The following is a 20,200-nucleotide window of genomic DNA, read 5'->3' as shown; positions in this document are numbered from 1 at the left end:
ATGGAAATCCGTTTTTGTAAAGTTAAAAAAGAATGGAAAAGCGTGCGCCTGGCCAAATATTTGTTAAGTGTATCGTTCAAAGTGAAGGAATACCAACCTTTGGTCAGTGTGGGCAGGACAACAAACATATGACAGGAATAAAATAAAATACGCTTAGGATTAAAAAAAAGGAACTATCGTTGGATTAATAAAAAAAAATTATAATACTCCATAATGAATTTCACAAAAAAAAAAAAGAAAAAGAATTGCATTAATGGGTGTGATTTCAGTCCCTGGCCATACCCAATCTAAAAGCTTTACATAAATAAGTAAAATGTTACTAAAAGAATGAATGAATCATGCCTTTCAAAAGCCCCATCATACTCAAGAACCTCAGGTTGTCATACTCACTTTGTATATGAAATCCCGCGTCTTTTTTTTTTTTTTTCCTCTACCCCTCCTTTTCCTTTCTACTGTACTTCATTTTTTTGTCATCGATATATACACTATGCCAACAGGCCTTTTTAACACCTTGCAGCTGAACTTGTGTTAAAACGTTGGTAAAAGGAGGATGCATGTGTCCTTTCACCAATATTGATCTATTCAAGGAAAAAGCCTTGCTTTATCTGGTCTATCTAACGTGAGAGGTGTTTATAGAGTGATTCTGTCAGACATAAACAATCAGGTAAAGGATTTGCATAGAATGTTTCTTCTGAGCGAAACCTGTCCAACCCCTTTGTTCCAGAAACGGGTCCTTTTCTCTTCCTAAAGAAGCCAAGCCTGCTCAACACATGATAAACACAGTCTAATAAATATATGTTTTTTTTATCAGTATATTATCAAAATTGAGAACACCCCAAAAAACGTTCATCCAATGTAATGAAAATTGAAAACTGATGACAATTCCCAGACAATAGAGATCATATTCTGTCAAGCTATAGCTAATAGTCACAACAACTATCACTGGTGCAAACGGCCTATAAAGCTTGAGATAGATCGAGTTAGCCTAGGTTGTGAAGCCAGTAAGGATCAAATTCATTCAATAAAAATGTAACAACAAAGATAATGGTATGTTAAAAAATGATTGGGCCATAATGTATGGGAGATGTAGGAAGTCAATTACAAAATCATATGAGGAACTTCAAGTTAACAGGAAAAAAAAAGTGTGTGTACATTAATGCTTCTCTGTTCACATACCGTCTTTTGTGGAGATCATTAATTTTACTGGACAGTGTTTTCCCTTCAGTCATTGATCCATTTGCCAGCTTATCAAACAGACGAACAAGGGCTTTCCTGATAAAAGAAGCAAGCATAACAGTTTGTAATGAGATGGAAAAGGAAACATTACAAAAAAATTTTTAAAGTAAAACTTGATTTGAGTAAGAGCGTTTTACCTATCTGGAGATATTGTTCTTCCACTCCCAAGAAAACGACGATGACCTTCAACAGCCTTTGCCATGTTCCCAGGGTAAGAATGTACAAATACATCACTTTCAACAGATACAATATAGTCAAGAGCAGCCATTTGAGATGCATGATTAGAAAAGGGTTCAAGCTCCTCAATGGATGCCAACTTTTCCTGAAATTAATCAGAGGGAGGTTAATCAACATGATATCATTGCATTCTCAGTTGACGGTTATTACTCATAATTTAGAAGTGCCTAAAACTCAGCAACAGCCCTAGATAGAACTTTCTTTTTAGATAAAAGAAACCTTTAATAGAAAACATGGCTTTACCTAAATGATTTAACTGAAAAAAGAGTTGGATCAACGCAAAATGTCACTAACCATATCTCTATGATTAGTTAATAGAGAATCTGGCTTATGATGTAAAGCTCCTCATGCATTTAAATAAATAAGGCATCTCTTCTCTTTATTTCTTTAGGGATAGGTTTTCCATCTCCAAACATTTAACCCCTTTGAATTTGCTTTGTTTCCAATTTAAAAAGTGTAGACGCGAGTATGATGTCATCGTGTAGTGGATGAGACGAAGTAAACCTTTCCCATCGAACCTTATTGTCACCCAATGTGTTAATATATTAAATACTTACTAAATCAAAAGTTATGGGTCCATCTTGAAGAGATATTGAAAATACTGACTTTATCAAACTTCAACATAATATATTAAATACTTACTAAATCTAAAGTTATGGGTCCATCTTGAAGAGATATTGAAAATACTGACTGTATCAAACTTCAACATACAGCAACTAAGTATTGTAATTGCTTACCTTGCCCAATAACAATGGATAGCGGGATCGCAGGTCATTCATATGGGACTCACCCCCATATATCTCCCCAGCAGCAATATATATTGGAGTCTTTGATGGGTATCCAAGAGCATTAAGAAAAATTCCAACTTCCTTCGGAGTTAAAGGGCAAAACCCTTTGGATCTCTCTTCTATGGGATTAATATACTTTCTTTTCCAATAAGTAGTATTCTCTCTACAAATTTGGCGCAGGAGCATAATTTTCATACATTCGATATCGGTAAAAGACAGGAGATTTAACCAATCATTTTCAAGCATCAATACCTGATGATCCGTAGCTCTTCAGACTCGGCTGTAGATAGTTCATGTGTGCACCCACTAAAAGCAAGCATATCCTTCTCATAACGTAAATGTAATGCAATATAAGGGCCAAATGACCTCATCCTCTCCACCAATATCTACAAGGATTCAAAAAACTTCTAAAGTAATGGATAGAGTATGAGAAAGCAACCTAAGAAGACAATAAGTGTTAACATTTACTTACTTTTCCCATTTTTTCAATGTGAGGAGAGAAACGGAGAGCTTCATAACAAGCACGGCAGCGAAGCTTCTGAATATCTGGAGGTAGATTGTTATTTGCTAACCGAGAATCAGATTTGGAAGCTCGAATTACCTTTAGAGGTTATCAATAATAAGATGGTGGTACGCTATGTTAGTAAATGGATAGTAACATTGTAATGTATGCAAGAAACAATTTCAACCAGGCTACATACTTTGAAATTATCCCACAAGGCAGCAATCTCATTCTCATAGTAATCCATACCAGACCAACTTTTGAATTGCATGACGATTCTGGTAGCATTAACATGTTTTTTGGGAAGCTTCTTAATGATTTTTATATCATTAGCTAGAGAACTAATAAACCACTCTTCATCAAAGATGTCAGAAAAATTGCTGCAAATCAAACAAAAGACTAGAATTTAATTATCTTAGGTCCAAAAGATAGAATTATAATAGAAAAAGAAAAAAACAGAATTCAAAGTTACCTAGTATCATGCCAAAATGAGTTTTTATCAAGTTCTGGAATTACAAGAGTGGCATTTATGATACGAGCTATAGCTACCATATCACATATCTGTAGTCGAGGAAACAAACTTTCAGCTTAAAGCAATACATCAATAAAGAACATCCAAAAGTGACAAATATATTGGTTGATGGTCTTCTCTAAATTCTAAATTTTGTCATCAATCAGGCATTTTACCAAACTAACATTTCACCTTGAAGTAACGTGTGGCTGTATATCAGCAACTAAACTCATGCAGAATTTTCAAACATCTCACAACAATACAATAGTAAGATAAAAAAATTCAGCATTTAATAAGCTGAATAGTTGACTCTAAAACTAAAGTATTTAATATGAGAGCAATTTAAAGAGACGGAACCCATACCCCAGCACGCATTTGGTTTAGCCCACCATTTGTATGAACCGAAAGGTAACCCCGTGACTTTGCAGGAGCTGGACAAACAGTTGATGCTTCAACGAAGAACTAGGAAAAAAATCACACTTACAACTTCCAATACAAGTTCAAGTTTCTTACTTGTGTAATTAGGAGTAGGATTTGTACAGGGTATAAACCCATGATTTGGTGGAGGCTTCCACAGTTTGTCGTAGTCCAAATCCCATCTTGAATCATTCAACTGCAAAACTAAAGGAATGAAAACAGAAACAAGGTACATAATTGCTTTGCATAATTTAAAACACATCTGCCAAGATACATGACACCCCAACATGGCTGACAAGCACTAAAACCAAATAAACAGAAAGTCCAACTCAGTAGTGAACAGAACCAAAGGACATGCAACTGGCAAAGAAGAAACGCCCCCCCGGAGTTGACAGGAACAGAAGGAAGGAAACTAAAGAATAGAAATACATTTTTGCGGTTAGTATAGTTTTCTATTCTAACAATTAGCAAGTGAAATGAGTAAGATATATCTCTGCTGCATAAAATATCACTCTTTCACATATATATACTGGGATTACTACCCAATACCCAGTGGATTTCATTTCATTTCATTTCTTGTCACATTCTCAGCATCCAAACAGACAAATCAACAAATCAGTTCTAAGGGAGTAATGATTAGAAGTACAAAACCTTGGAAACAGAGATTGGAGCCATGGATAGATGGGGCGGAGCGAGCTCTTGAGTCCAGCTTTGCGGGTCGTGAAACTATCAAATTTAGATATTCACAAAAAATGTTAAAACCAGGAAATGGAATTCTGATCAGTAATGAGCCATCAATTATCAACATCAAATTTTCCCAAAAAAAAAAATCCGATAAAAAAAAACTACAGAAAAGCAGAAACCGAAACTCCCACGCTTCCCATATTGAAATGCTCTAATGGGCAATCTAGTTGAAGTCAAAACCACACTGAAAATCGAAGTTTTTCAAATAGAACCGCAAAATAGACTCATTGTAAGCGCAATATCATTAAACCCAGAACAAAATTGGAAAAAAATAAAACATAAAATCCGGTACACGAGAAAAACAGTTGGAGAAGATCACGGAATTTTCCAGAACCACTAAAGTAACAATGAGAGCCCTAAAAAACTTGGTTTTTCGTTCTGCCCAAAAAAAAAATAAATACAGAACAAGAAAACAGAGAAGAAACAAACCGAAGGGATCTTGTCATTGAACTTGTGATCAGTGGGGGATGGAGAGACATGGACATGAACAAAGAAGAGAGAAGTGATAGCTATTGAGAATATAACAGCAGCGAGGAACCTCCTAAGCATGCTCAATGGAACCGTCCTACGCCTCTGCATTGATGATCCTTTTCTCTCTACACTCAGCATCCAAAACCCCAAACACATTACATATATATATAAAAAAAATGGAAGAATAAGATGAAGCAACAACACTTGTATTGTATTTGAATTTGTGATGTGTGAACCTCGGACTGTGGATGCGTTCATGTTTCAGTCTCTGCGGGAATAAAATAGCGGTGCTGTTTTCAGTTTTGGCTTTTTTTCTCAGTATCGTGCCCCTTTGCCACCTTTCATTCCTCCGTTTTTACATTTATTCTTTCTTTTTACTGTTATTCAATATATTAAAATGTATTCCCTATTTTAATAAAAAGAATAATAAATTTCAGTAAGTATTAATGGCTTAAATTCAAATTAATGTTAATATTTTCTATTAACCTTTAGTAATTTAATGTTATAACTAATTCTATCTCTAATTAGTATTAATGACTTGAATTCAAATTACTCGTGCTTGGTAGTTTCAGATCTCGCCTGGGACCCACTTTTCTGTTTTTAAAACATGCAGTCGGTTTTAAATATTGAATAAAATTTACCAATGAAAGATTGGCATTTTCAATGAATGTATCAAATTAAAAAATAAACATTAAAATATGCTTTTTAATAGTTTTAGAAAGAATTCAGATTTTTATTTGTCTATACACTTAGTATTATAATTATACATCTAGTATCTACTTTAAAATAGGTGGTTAGTTAAGATACAGTCAAATGCAGTGAATGTATGGATCCACATAACGAGGTTTAGACAAAAATAATAAATAGTTGCATTAATCAGTACAAACCCACATAGAGTTTTAATTGATTATTCATTAAATATCTTAAACACTTTTAGCACAGCATTGATCCCAATCCCATTGATTTGGAACTGACTTTGCAGGATTGTTTGGTACGCACGACAAAATAAGGTCCAACAGGAAATTACTTTGGAGTACGAAAGCGAATTCATACGGTGAATGCTACAAACTCTAGTTAATAATATAAGAGAGTTTACGTAAAATCTGTATCGATTTTTTCTGGACTTTCTCTCCATCCAAAATATTAGTTGTTAATTTTATATTTATTAATTAAAATAAAATGTTTAAATAAATAAATAAAATATATTATGTAATTATTTTTAAATTTAATAAATTTAGAAAATATATTATAATTATGATTAGTAAATATTTTATTATATTAAATAAAACCATACATTTTTTAATTATAAATAAGTTATCAAAATTTATAATTTAAATTCATATTAAATTACAATTTTATTTCTTAATATATATATAATTACTAAAATAAAATTAACTAATAGAAGTACTCTCATTTAAAAAAAAACACTTTATTAAAAAAATAGTGCTAACATATTACACACACATATATATATATATATATATATATATAATATTTTTTTTTTAAAAAAAAGAAGTATTTTGGTGGTGTAAAAAAAAACCATAGACATATACCCACGCAACAGTCATGAAAATAGCTTAAGGTGTTAGGGTGAAGGCATACAATAAAGAGTAAAGAGCTCTTACTACATATACGTCATATCATTGAGGTACTTGTGATCCACAAAGAAATTCTAGTATTTTGATGATATAAAAAGTAATAACATACACACACTCACACGCAATATAATAGACATGAAAAAAACTTAGGACCTTAGGGTTATTGCATACGATAAAGACTATATATATATATATATATATATATGTGTGTGTATGCCATGTCAACGTAAAGTATTTGTTACCCATGCAACAACAAAAGGAAGTGACTGATAGAAAGAACCATCCAAGCTGTGAATGGGGTAATTAGGAGTGTGATGTTTGTGAAGAAGACAAAATATCTAAGTACTGAACATTTTGGATTTACAAACCAAAACTTCTGATTCTCGAAGAAGCCATTAAGTTATTCCTTTTTCTCGTGATGCCTTCGTCCTTTCTGGTCTCTGTCCTTCAGCTTTTGTCTCCTCATCCCTCTTAGTCACACCACACCGCTCACAGGAAATGGCCCATATGAATGTCATCATAGTTTTTTAATTATTATAAGATTATTTTTAAATTGTAAATACCAAATAATTGATCCACAAATTTTATAATATTCATAAAAGAAAAAACAATAATAGATTTCACTTTGATAAAATAAAATCAACTATGACAGTTTTATTGGATTGTTTTTCTTCCTATCGAAAACCTTGGTTTATAGTTACAAAGAATAAATAAGTAAATACGGTATCTATATGAAAACAAAGAAAATATGAGTAATTAGTAAATATAAATAAATTTAAAAAATTGTAATCTAGTATATAACAATTCAAAGAGATAAAATATAATTTATCATTGAAAAATATAAATTGAACTCGATCTTTAAAATACAATACATGAAGAAGGAGGCTTCATCGATCAAATGAAAATAGATTTGAAAAGGGAAAAGTATATTTAACTTACACGTAACATTTATCATGTCTATGTGTAAAATCTCCATAAGAGTGAACTTTTTAGGTGGGGATTGAAATTAGAGTTACACCTGGTAGTTTGCATCATGATAGTGCTGAGAATAGACTTCTAATGCAAGTGTAATTGAATAGAGTAGTAGTTTCTATCATAATTCAGTTGACAAATTAATTTTTTACAAGTAAATTTCATCGTCGAGTGGGAGCTTCAAACCTATTGAAAGCATGATTGCTTGATAGAGTATATTGGTTTTGTTAACTATTATTGTGTCAATGGTAGTTGATACTTAAAAAATTCAAAATAAAAATATTTAAAAATTTGCTAAAAGAAGTATGACTAATATTAATTTTATATTTTAAAATTTTAATTAGTATCCTAAGTGGTCGACAAAACTGATAAAGATATTGTCGTTTTTATAAGTGGCCCTGTATATGTGTATGAAAACATTAAGTAATACTGGATACCTCGAATTACTTTAAATTTTTATTTTTACTTAAAATATAAAATATACTTCAAAAAATAATAATGAAATACAATTTTAAAATCAAAACAAAAAAAACTAAATATTATAATTTCACAAATATGTAATTATATAAATACAAACGATGTGCTAATTTTATAAATAAAATTATAATATATATATATATATACATACATACGTTTAGTTTGAATTAAATTATATCATTTCAAAAATAAAATGTAAAATTTGATCCAATTAATAAAAAATTAAATTTCAATTTTTTTAATTTTATTTTTATGATTTACTTTATATTAAATAGATTTATGAACTGTCGTAATCTATATACTTTAAAACGATCATCCAGTTGCAGTGGTTAGTAAATATTATATATTTCGTAATTTTAATTTTGTTAGAGAAATGTTATTGATACAAATTTTTAATATATTATTTTATTATGAACTAAAATTTATTAGAAATCATAAAAATATAAAACAATATTAATTTAAAAATTAAAAAAATGAAATCTGTATAATTTTTAATAAATCTTAATAAACAAAAAAGAGTGCAGAGAAAGTGCGTCAGTGTTATCAGCAATGGAGTGGGTCATCCATGTTTAACCCTCTCTAAATGTAGCTTACAGGACAAAATCATACCCCCCCAAGATGACGTCATAACAACTCATAGACTATAGACGCCATTGTTATCTTCCAACGTCCTATATTTTATAACACGAAATATTTTAAATGCCTTAAGTTCATTTATTTTAATTAAAATTATAGTTTTGTTTATGTGTTGATTTTTAATGATAGTATACTGATTTCTAATGTTAATTTTTGTTATATAAATTATTAAGATAAAATTTTATTTTTGATAAAAAGATATAAATAGCATCGATAATACTGGATTTAAATTTTTATAATATAATCAGATAAATATTAATAAATGTTTTAAGGGTATCAATATATTTTTAAAAATATATTATTCATATATTTTTAAATAAACTAGGATTAAATAGGAAGATATCATTAAATTAATATTTTTTTGGGGTGAAATTAACGACGAGTTGACCTATTTTTAACTAGATGGGTTATATGTCATGTTTAATAAAAAAAATATATAAAAATATCATAAACAAAAGTTATAATAATTATATTAATTGATAAATTAAATAATGATAAATTTTTTTGTAAAAAATTATCATAATTATATTTATAATTTTATAGAATAAAATAAGATTTTAAATTCATCATTTTATAGAGTGGTCATTCCTGATTTATTTTCTTGGGTGAACACAACACGAGGAGCATGCTCAAATCTCATATTCTGCACTTTCCATTCATTACAGGAGACTCATTCCTGCCCAAAAAAGAAAGAGAATCACTAACCTCTGTCTTGTCTCCCTATCTATGAAGATTTTGTTTGAAAGTTAATTTAAAAATAAAATATTTAAATTTTTTTAATTTAAAATTTTTATATTATTTTTTTCGTACCTTACAAATATTTTCTTTCCCTTTTACTCTGAATTCTCAAAGCCTTGAAGAAAATAATAATGAGTACTTTCGGATAACCACTTTAAAATTGGAATTGTTTGTATTTTTATATATATATTTTAAATTATACCTTGTATTAATTTTAATATACATAAATTAAATATTATAAAAAAATTTAACTTAGGGATTAATTTTAAAATAAAACTATTCACTAATTTTTATATTTTGTTTAATTAGCAAGATATAATAAGCTTATCTTATAATTTATTGTCTTATTTTTGTTCTAGTCTTTGGTGTAAGTTTTATTTCATAGGATAATATGAATTATAAATAGCCAAAATAAAATAGTATTATGTATTTTTTAGATGATACATATTTTTTATTAAAAATTAATTTTGTTTGAGCTAACACAGTTATTACAGATAATATTTTTTTGAAAAAATTTAGCAATATTATATTTTTAAGAAATTAAAAGAAATATAATTTATTAGTTTAATGTGCACTAAATATAAAATAAGATAAAAAAATTATCCTTTTCTTAGGCAAGATTTGGTGGTAGGTATGAGATGTAACAACAAGAAACGCTGTCGTTTTCTTCATATTTTGATGTGGAACCGGAATTATTGCATGTGCAATTTAAGTGGCTGGAAAACTAAGTTAGGGAGTAGCATTTTGGTTGATAATGGAGAGGAAATTGCTAATGGGCGATGAACACGAGTTGGAATTTGGAGAATAATGTGAACGTAATGCGCACGATGAGAGAGATGAGAGTAGCCACTAACTTTGCCACTTCAATATCATACTCATGTGGAATGCAACATTTGTGCCACACCAACGTACTTGTGCATTTTATAATCCCATGTTTGTCATCACGCGCCAATTTTCAAATTCTTGCTCCTAATAATACCATATCATGTCGTTTTATATAACTATAACATTTTTGACACTGATTGAATATAAAAAATATTTCTAAAATAATATTTTGGACCTTTGAATGACAGAGTATGTATTTGACGTTAGAGTTAAGAAGTTTCGAAAATCATGAGTGTTTAAAAATAATTTATAATTTTTATCATATCTATAAAAAAAATTTAAAAATAAATTTTGTTATCAAATTTATGTATTAAATAAATACTTAATTACACTATATCTAAGTACACTCAGAAGCACTTAATTGTTCCTTGCTTTCATGTGCTACTGACACAAGTTTTTTTTTTTTTTTTCAATAAAAAGGTTGTGTACTTGCTTATAGGGTTGATTCTTTGACACTTTCAATCTCAATTATTAATCAAACAGTCCTTTAATTTTAAGTATTATATTTTTCCAAAGTTGAAACCTTATTCTTCTGCTGAAAATTTATAGTTAGTTTATTAAATTAGAGATATTTAATAAAATTAATTTAAATATATTGAATGATTAAAGCAAACATATAGTATTTATTTACTTTTATATTTGTCATAAAAATTATTAAATAATTAAATATTATCTATTATCAAATAATTAATCAAATGATTATCATGAGAGTCTTTTCTCATCTTACATTTGTATCTATTTAAAAGAATAAGAGATGTGTGTGAAAAAGTTTGACATGTGATTGGAGGATTTGATGAGGGAGCTCAAGTGTGTGTGAAGTGTGAACTAAATATGCGTGCAAGCTACACCCACTCACCCAGCTAAAGGAGAAAAGAAGTACGTATTGACCATCATTAAGCTCCTTTGTTATATCATGTATGATATATATGGTATGGGACACTTGTCCCAAGAATTAGGGGCAGGGTGTTACTTCATCCTTCGTCATATACTTGCTTATTCCACTTCATTTTGGTCCCATTGCTTGTCAACCCACAAAAAATACAATCTACCTATCTATAACAACATGCAATTATACAGAATATAATATTTGCAAAATCATTTAAAATACAATATACGGGTTGGTGAGGCTTTTCCCTTTCAATTATTCTTTCTTTAATGTGTTAAGACCTCGTTATTATTATTATTTAAATAACTTGAACACGAAGTGGGACACATATAAAAGTATTTTTCTAGATAAATTATTATTTTTCTATATTTTAATGCTTTTTTTTATCATTTTTTTCTCAAGATACAAAACTTAAATGATATTCTTCTATTAACTTTTTGAAGATGTAAATGAGAAAGAGAATTTGTATATTTTTTTCTCTTCTCTTTAATTTTTTTTTGTATGATCGGAGATTATATGGTCCTGATCAATCAGAACCAGACACGTAAAAACAATTTTGTCACGTGTCACATTATTTATTTTTGTTATCGATATTTTCTTTTCAATTACTGTCATGGATTAAATGAAGTTGATAATTGTTTTTTTTTTTTTATATTATTTTCTTAATGATATAGGTGTTCATAAACTAATCAAATATACTGCATATTCAAAACTTTATTCAAAATCGAAAAATATATTTTATGATCGGATAAAATGATTTTTTTCTAATCAAACTGCACACCCTACAATGATCTTCCTAAACATTTACTGCAAAATTTTTAAGGTATGCATATCATTGGGAATCTCACGTGGTGCCTTTCTTTTTGTCAATTCCTTGCTGGGTGCAAATAATTAGTCCATTTCTTGTTGGGTCCAACTAAGAAACTGGATTTCAAAATGTTTAAGCCGTAAACATGGCCCAAAGAAAATGACTGTTCGAGTTTTCTTTTCAGCTCCTTCCTAGCCCATCTGTGACCCAACCCTTTTTTTGTTGGGTTTTGCTTAAGCAATTCCTTTACGCACGCCGCAGTTGAGTAAATATTTTCAATTTTTTTATAAGCACGAAGAATATTGCAGAATCGGTAGCTATAAACTAATTTCTCTTCAAGTGCAAAGAATAATGAAATCAAATCTGCTTCTTCCAAAAATGTCTTTTTATTTATTCAATCATGATTAACATATTTAAGATAAACAACTATCTACTACATTACATTATTATATTATTTTTAAAGATAATTACACTTGTTTTTTATTTGTTTATCGCTTTTTTGCCAAATTCCCGTCGTGGTTTTTTTCCTTAGACAAAACATAGATAATGTTATAAGTACTTTTTATGGTTTTCTTCAAGGAATTGGATATCCTACAATTGAAGTTTGAATTGTACGAGATGCAATTATAAATTAATTTGACGGTTGTTAAGTTTCAAAAGGAGTTTTCATGCCTCAGTGAAATATAAAGACAAACATTCTCAAAGGTTAAGATATGTGCAATTCAAATTTCAATTATAGAAATTTTTTAAGTTAAATATTAAATTGATGAAAATTTTAATATTTATAAAAGTTAACAAACGTAATAACTTTAAGAACATAAACCTTTTGAATAAGTAGATCCCTCTATGTGTATCCATAAGGTGTGTCCCTGCATGGAGTGGTTGAGCAAAAAATCTTTATTTTCTTCTCAGTGGATGTTAACTGATCCAAATTCCAAATCTCCTCTGGAGGAGAACTGAATATTCATATGAGATAAATGAATTGAATTATAGTCAAAAGACATTGGAGTGGGTGAACCTGGACCATCCTAAGGAAAAAAAATGTTGATTGTTCTATATATTTTATGGAAAATAGTATTTCACATGTGGAAGGGCGTGGGCGTGTATAATTAAGAAAAAATAACAAAAAGGAAAAAGAAAGAAAAGGAAATTGATATAATAAATAACGTGATGAGAAAAGGAAAGAGAATGATATTAAAAAATGGGTAAAAAAATTCAAGTGTTATTTTGCTCCTTGTTATGCTTCACATATTTTGGCATTAAATTTCTCTTACCGATGCATATATTGTTCTGTCTATTATGTGCACGCGTATGCTATTTTAACCTCCAACTTTTTAGTAAAGAGAACACAACATAAATTTTATCAAAACTAATCGATAATTGAAAAAAACATTAATAAAAACAATAATTTCATTGTTTACACATCAAATTAACAATTAATATTATTTGTTATATTTTATATCATTATCTTATATATATATATATATATAGAGAGAGAGAGAGAGAGAGAGAGACACATTTTAAAATACCCTCTAACTAATATCAAAGGAGACAACCTACAACTCTTTTTTTCTGTTCTACACAAAACGTGCAAAGAAACAAAAGAAGACGACGATTTACCACCCGACATATATTAAATGAATTGTTTTAGGTGATAAGACTTAGCAGAATTCAAAATTAATAATATAATTAAACTTCCCAACAAATGATATAGACTAAACTTTTGTTTTAATTCTTGAAATATGAAGGGTTAGGTAATTTAATTTTTGTAATATTAAAAATAATAAATTAGTCATTGACTTTTATTTTTATTAAATATTTTAATTCTTCGACTTAAATATTAAAAAATGCTGCTTTTGTGTTCTGCTTCTGACTTAGGATTGGGTACTAGAATTGGTGGTGTTTGAAATTGCCGCGAAGATTGGATCTAGACGTTCTTTATGTCTTTGCTTAATTATTTTCAATTTTTTAAATCCCGAGTGATGCAGATACGGGAGAAGACATGAATAATTTTCAGCTTTGTGGTGCCAATTCATCTGTTTCAACTTTACAACGCATGCAAAGAAACTGTACTTGAAGAGGAATATATACTGGACCCACGACCATTATATATACGAGCTGTCAAGTAGGGTTACGATTTTTCCTATTATGACCAATCTCTGCATACGTAAAGAACAAGAAAAATAAAAAATAAATCAAGAAAAGAAAAAGAAAATTCAAAGTCTCAGACCTGAAAACCTTGAACCCCCCATTGAATTTTGTTACCTCGAGAAACAATCACCGATGTTGCACATATACCTGATAAGAAGATGGAAAAATAACAACATAAACCCACTTAGAAATGATATTTACTTTCTTGGGCTAAAAAAGTCAAAATTATTAAGAGATTATTCAAATTGTAATTTTCTTTATATAAATATAAACTTTAATTTCACTTATAGTTAAAATAATATTTAAATTTGACAAAATTTAGGTATAATGATATAAATATCTTTAGTGTTGTTAGTTAATTAATGTTGATCTTTAATGTTAGTTTTTGTTATATATTTACATATATTATCAAAATAAAATTTTAACTTTGATAACAAAAAATAACATTAATAATACTTACTTTAATACTTCAGAATTTTATCTTTATTCTTAAAACTAAAAAATGACCGAATCTTTATGTCTATTTTTCTCTATATATATTCATAAATTTTCGCTAACAGTTTTTCCATTGACAACAAATGTTATACTTCTGTTCACCGAAAACAAACAATAACATTAAAGTAGTATTTACCTATTGATTTAGTTCTTCTAAATGATATGGCAAATGATAGCATCACAGTTTTTTTTAGCAGTACTATATTTCATATAATACTTTAATTCATTTTCTTAATAATTTATGAAAAATATTAAATAAAAGATATGCATTTAACATTTTAAAACTATAAAAATTAATATATTTTTATTTAGTAAATTGGAGGATTGACCCAAAAAAAAGTTCTAATACTAGAGGATTAATTCATCTTTTTAATACACCCCTTGACACATTTTGTACCATTGATTTTTTTTCTAAAAAATAATTTAGTTGTCCTGCAAATAAGTTACTTTATAAATTCATTTGTCATGAATGATCTTTCTCTCCAATTAAAATTAACTATATTTCTTAATTTTTTATGAGAGTGCTAAGCCTAATTAACTAGTGTTTATAGCTTGATAAGGATTTAAAAATAAAGATATCTAAAAGCTTTTATGCATTAATTGTTGTATTTTTAACTAAATATTTCATTTTTTAAATTTCTTAACATGTGTTTAGGACACTAGTTAAAAGATTTTTTTATATTGCCAAGTCATTGCCAGTAATACATGTTTCGTTCTCTGGGCCAAACTAGTGGTTAATCGGCTCGGCATGTTGAAGTTGAACTGGATAAATATTCTCTGACCTCTCCTCGTATAACAGTCTCTAACTTCTAGTCACAACAGCAACATTTTTAAGAATTAAGCAAATCTAAAAGGAATAATCCGTGTACAATTATATATATATATATACTGTAGGTGGCTCTAGTTATACATATTAATATGTTTTATATTATTCTTTCCAACGATCCAAAAAGTATTCATCAATCTATTTACAAAAATACACATGCATATGATTATGCAAAACAAGATCTCTATTTTCTTTCTGCTTTTGTAGAAAAGAAATTGGAGAGATGAACTAATATTCATCAGTAACACTATATTATCCACCCAAAATGTAAAGGGTGGGAAAAAAAATGAAAGAAAGAATTGCTAATTAATTAATTAGAGAAGAATAAAAGATTATCACTATGTCACGGTTTCTATTAGAGACCTAGTATGAATCAACTTAGATCCCTTCTCCTCCATTCTCTTGCTTTTAGGATGAAGCAATTTGAACAAAAACCCACTTTTCTTAACACTCTTGTTATTACAATCATCCTCATCACCAACGCCACCTTCACCTTCTTTTCTTCTGGGAACAACAGCCATTGACCTACTCTTGACGAGTCCACCACGTAATAGAAAGATGGAAGCGGAAGAGCCACTCTTTGCCTCGTTGGGAAAAGGGAAAGGATCATGCGTGGGAGAAGCACAGGAAGAAGCGGAAGAGGAGTAATAAGAGGACAAAGAAGAAGAAGAGGAAGAAGAAGTGGAGGTTGTTTTACGTGAGGAGGAGGAGGAAGAGGAAGAAGAAGATAGTTGAGAAAGCTTGTCGTTCAAACAAAGAGAACATACGCCAGGGGATTGACGGTGTTTAGGGTGCTTCTTGCAACGACCATCGGGCATGAACCTCCCAACAATGTCTTTGTCCTTCGAAGGTCGTTTTAGGGTGGCCATATTGAAGGGCTACATTGTCGTTTGGAAGATGAGAAAGTTTGGTTGATATATAGAGATGAGATATGATTCGTATGAAGGAAGGGGATGAGGGTGTGTTCCACTTTCCGTGATAGTTCATGGGAGTTTCCTCAAAATGGTCTTTTTGACGGTTTTGTACAAGTTGAAAAATAAGACTTGGAATACTTGTCTGTAGGGTTAAAATGGACGCCTATGATTGAGCCACGTAGCCTAACTCGGTGGTTACGATGGTCTCCTGTTTGTGGAAAAGGCCAAAACTTTTCTTTGGGGCGGCGTGGAAAATCTTTAATTTTACAAGGAATATAAAGTTTGGCGTCGACAAAATCAAAGCAACCATGGTTCTGGTAAACGATTAAACGTGGCCGTTTTGTATTGCTATTAGCCTATTACTATATTTTATTATATGGGAATTTTTGTGAGTACAACCAAATAGTACGTTGTCATGGCTATAGTCTTGACTTGAGACACTGGCTGCGTGTATTTCGTTCTTGATTTCTGACAGTTGTTCTTCTGCCAATCAATCCATTGATTCTGCCATTTTTATCTATTTTTTATAACACACAGTCTCACTGCGATCCCCTCTTATTATTTTTACATTTTCAATTTTCATTCTGTGAACACGATTTGGCTCTCTTATTCTCACAGCTTATGCTTCAAATATATTATTTTCGATTGTTTCATTTATTATTAATTAGATCATTTATCATGATCCATATAGTTTATTGGCAGCTAACTTTAATAAAAGAATAACATTTGTGGATGTTTATTTTAATTCCCCCCTTTTTTTGTTATTAATTTTTTCCATTTCTTTATTGAAACTAGTAAAAAAGCAAATTATCATATAAGATAAGAATGAAAAAAAATTAAAATAGACGTATGCACACTTTTTCTCTTGCCCGAGAAACATCAAAGTAGGAAGAAGAGAGGGAAAAAAAACTTATAAGTATAGATTTGGATAAGTTTTTTAAAATGTTTTTACAGTATGATAATCATGAAATATAACATCTTTAATTAGAGGTATACTAATTTCCTGAAAAGTGAATTAAATGAAAAAATTACATCTAACATATTATACACAAATACTACACATTAATTACTTATGGATGATATTATTGGCTTTACAAATTAACCTGGATTAAAAATAAAGTTGAAATGGTCTAGCTTTTATTTCAATAATAAGTTAATGATGAACAATTTTTAAATTTTAATACATTATTAGTTATTTTTTAATTCAATATTTTTATAATAATAAAATAAACTTTATTTAAAACGTTTAAATATCCTGCTGAAAAAACAAATGTAAGGGTCTCTACAACATGAGGCATAAGACAGCGACGTGAACCAGTAACAGGGCGAGGAAAGTGCCTAAGAGCATTCAAAATCTCCACTTTTCTTTGTCGACATCGCCGAACTCTGCTCCTACCGCTTTGTCACAACCGCAAAGGTAGCATTCACCATTTCTTTTTTCTGCTTTTGCTTTACCAATTACGTTATTTATTTCTTTTTCTTCAGCCCGCGGCAACGTTTTCATGATGTTCAAAAGAACTCTGCTTAAAGCGCAACATACGTGATGATATCTTTTTAATTTTCAAATCGTTTCGAAAGTTTCGAATGGAGTTCTACTCCTTTCTTCATATTAACCACTGTATATCTCATCGAAGTGGAATGTGGGATTAAATCAATCCACCTTAAACTAAAGTTATATAAAATAATAAGGAAAAAGCTTTTAGCAGTTGTTCAATTTTTCACGGCTAAGTTATTCATAAATTGAATCTCTCAAGATCTAATACTCCTAATGTTAAAAATTAAAGATAAATATGCATTCACTCGCTCATTTATTCGAGTCACTGACTACACTAGTAAAAAATTGTGGCAGGTAGTCAATGATATAGATTGCTATAAATCTGTCATTGAGAACGTATGCATCAAATGATTTGAAAAGGAACGCTCGTAAATATGCAGAAAACGAGAGAAAACCAAAAACAAGACAAAGCTCTTGCTGGAATAGTCAGGAAATGGCATTCCAATGGTTAACGATAGAATGAAAAGTGAATATTAAAAAAAAATAAATTAATTTTTTAATTTGTGCTAAAAAATATTAAATATACTTTATTAAATGTTTTAAGTTACTATCAAAAGTATGTATTAAATGTTTTTTATGATATTGAAATATTAAATATTCTAATTTTTAATAAAAATTTTCTATTTTAAACTTCTTAAAACGTGTCTTGAGATAGGCATTAGAAAAATTGAAAAAGAAAAGGTAGTAAGGACAAAAAAAAATCACGGAAATACAAAATTTCGAATTTGAGTAATTAAAAGTGGTTTGGATCTCCCTCGTGACTCTATCACTTCATTAATGGAAACCTACCAAGCAATGGTTCAAGGTCAATTTATTGTTTACCATTCAACTTCATTACTAATCACCACTCCACCCAACCAAACATAACCTAAATAATTGGAGAAACAAAAAAAAATTATCGATAATTTTGATACGCCAAATCATTCATCGCATTACACATGAACGATATTAATAGGTTAATATCCAATCAGAATCAGAAAATCAAATATTTGTGCCTGTCAATAGTTACTCAAGATGTTATAGCTAAAAAGAAGCGAGAACCAACGACAAAACGAAGGGCCTGCCAAGTGCCAACTCTTCATCGGAGAATATCTGCAGTTATCAAGAAAGTATCTTGTACTACTCAATTCGGTTTTCGGCTGTTCAAGAAGCCTCAGCGGTCTTGACTTCTCTAGGACATTGAGATACATATGGTTTTACTTGCATAAAAAAGTTGTATGAATAAGCAGCCACTAATGGTGAATGAAAAAAACTATATTCATCATGTTATATTTACAAAAATTCTTTACCCCTAATCATTTATAAAAGGAAAAAGTATAGTTTATAACTTATGGTCATTTCAATACTGTAAGTAAGAAATGTAAACATTTGGAAGAAAAACTGGTAACTAAAAGAGTTCTGATAGTGTTATGCATTAATTGAGATTAAATGAGTGAAATATGCAAACCTAGAAATCAGTCAAATCAGGAACTATATAATTTGGCAATTTTTCTTGCACCACTACATAACCACCTGCAACAATATGCAGATTTACATTCAATTTAAGTGCTCATAAATATTAAGTTAAAAAACAGTGAGCATCTTTCATACCAACCAATCCAATCGAATCACAGTATAGTTAAATAGACTAATATTTAAAAAGTCACAAGATTTTGCCTAAAAACACAAGTTTAGTGATATAATATTATTTGGATAAATTTTATTGATTTTTAGCAAAGCCCGATGTGAGCTGGTAGCCTGGTAACCTATTCAACTTAGCAGAGGTATGATTTGATTTAAGTCATTCTTTCTAGATTTAACCAATAATAATGAACATTATTGGTTTCATGTCAGCGACAAATTTAAGATCTCTAAGGGCGGTCATAAGTACACCAAAATATTACCTTCAGGAGACTCACTTATTGGTTCGGCTTGGTTCGCAATTGGCTGCTATGGGACAGGTAGGGATTATTGGACTCCAGAGACATGGGTTGATATTAAATGCTTGAAATTTCCCATCAAAACACACAGTTCAGCGCTTCAATGATAATATGGTCTCCACAACCATTACCAATTCGACAAACAAAACAACTTGCAGGTTTATACTCTGTTCTTTCAAGAATCAAGACACATACAAGCAATTATACATGAACTAAGAGGTTAAGATTTAAGAATCAACACACACAACCAGAAACGCGTATAGTCATGCGAAGCCAAATATATACATATATTATTCTGTGTGTTCAACTGAATTTCATTACAGTTTTAATAATGTTATCATATTTTATTCATTTTTGTTTTTAATATTTTTAAAGGAAAGATAGAAACATTTTAAATTGAAACAAACATGTTTTAAACTTCATTTAAGGTTAAA

General features: G+C 29.6%; 2 protein-coding genes across 2 annotated transcripts; both read right to left on the bottom strand.

The window, feature by feature from the left end:
- Window positions 1-423: 423 nt before the first annotated feature.
- LOC113852562 (O-fucosyltransferase 7-like) lies at window positions 424-5,247 on the bottom strand. The gene is made up of 13 exons (XM_027482876.1): window positions 5,143-5,247; window positions 4,865-5,031; window positions 4,343-4,417; window positions 3,788-3,887; window positions 3,638-3,705; window positions 3,236-3,324; window positions 2,963-3,143; window positions 2,734-2,862; window positions 2,514-2,647; window positions 2,211-2,424; window positions 1,374-1,558; window positions 1,177-1,272; window positions 424-759 (listed from the first exon to the last, which is right to left on the bottom strand). Exons 1-13 carry the CDS (start codon window positions 5,162-5,164, stop codon window positions 615-617), a joined length of 1,605 nt encoding a protein of 534 aa, XP_027338677.1. The 5' UTR covers window positions 5,165-5,247; the 3' UTR covers window positions 424-614.
- Window positions 5,248-15,467: 10,220 nt separating this feature from the next.
- LOC113853185 (protein AF-9-like) lies at window positions 15,468-16,264 on the bottom strand. Its single transcript, XM_027483683.1, has one exon. The coding sequence runs from the start codon at window positions 16,245-16,247 to the stop codon at window positions 15,717-15,719; it is 531 nt and encodes a 176-aa protein (XP_027339484.1). The 5' UTR covers window positions 16,248-16,264; the 3' UTR covers window positions 15,468-15,716.
- Window positions 16,265-20,200: the final 3,936 nt, after the last annotated feature.

Source organism: Abrus precatorius, unplaced genomic scaffold (assembly GCF_003935025.1).
Source record: "Abrus precatorius isolate BTA unplaced genomic scaffold, Abrus_2018 Scaffold10, whole genome shotgun sequence".
Lineage (NCBI taxonomy): Eukaryota > Viridiplantae > Streptophyta > Magnoliopsida > Fabales > Fabaceae > Abrus > Abrus precatorius.
This window is presented reverse-complemented; position numbering and strand designations above follow the sequence as displayed.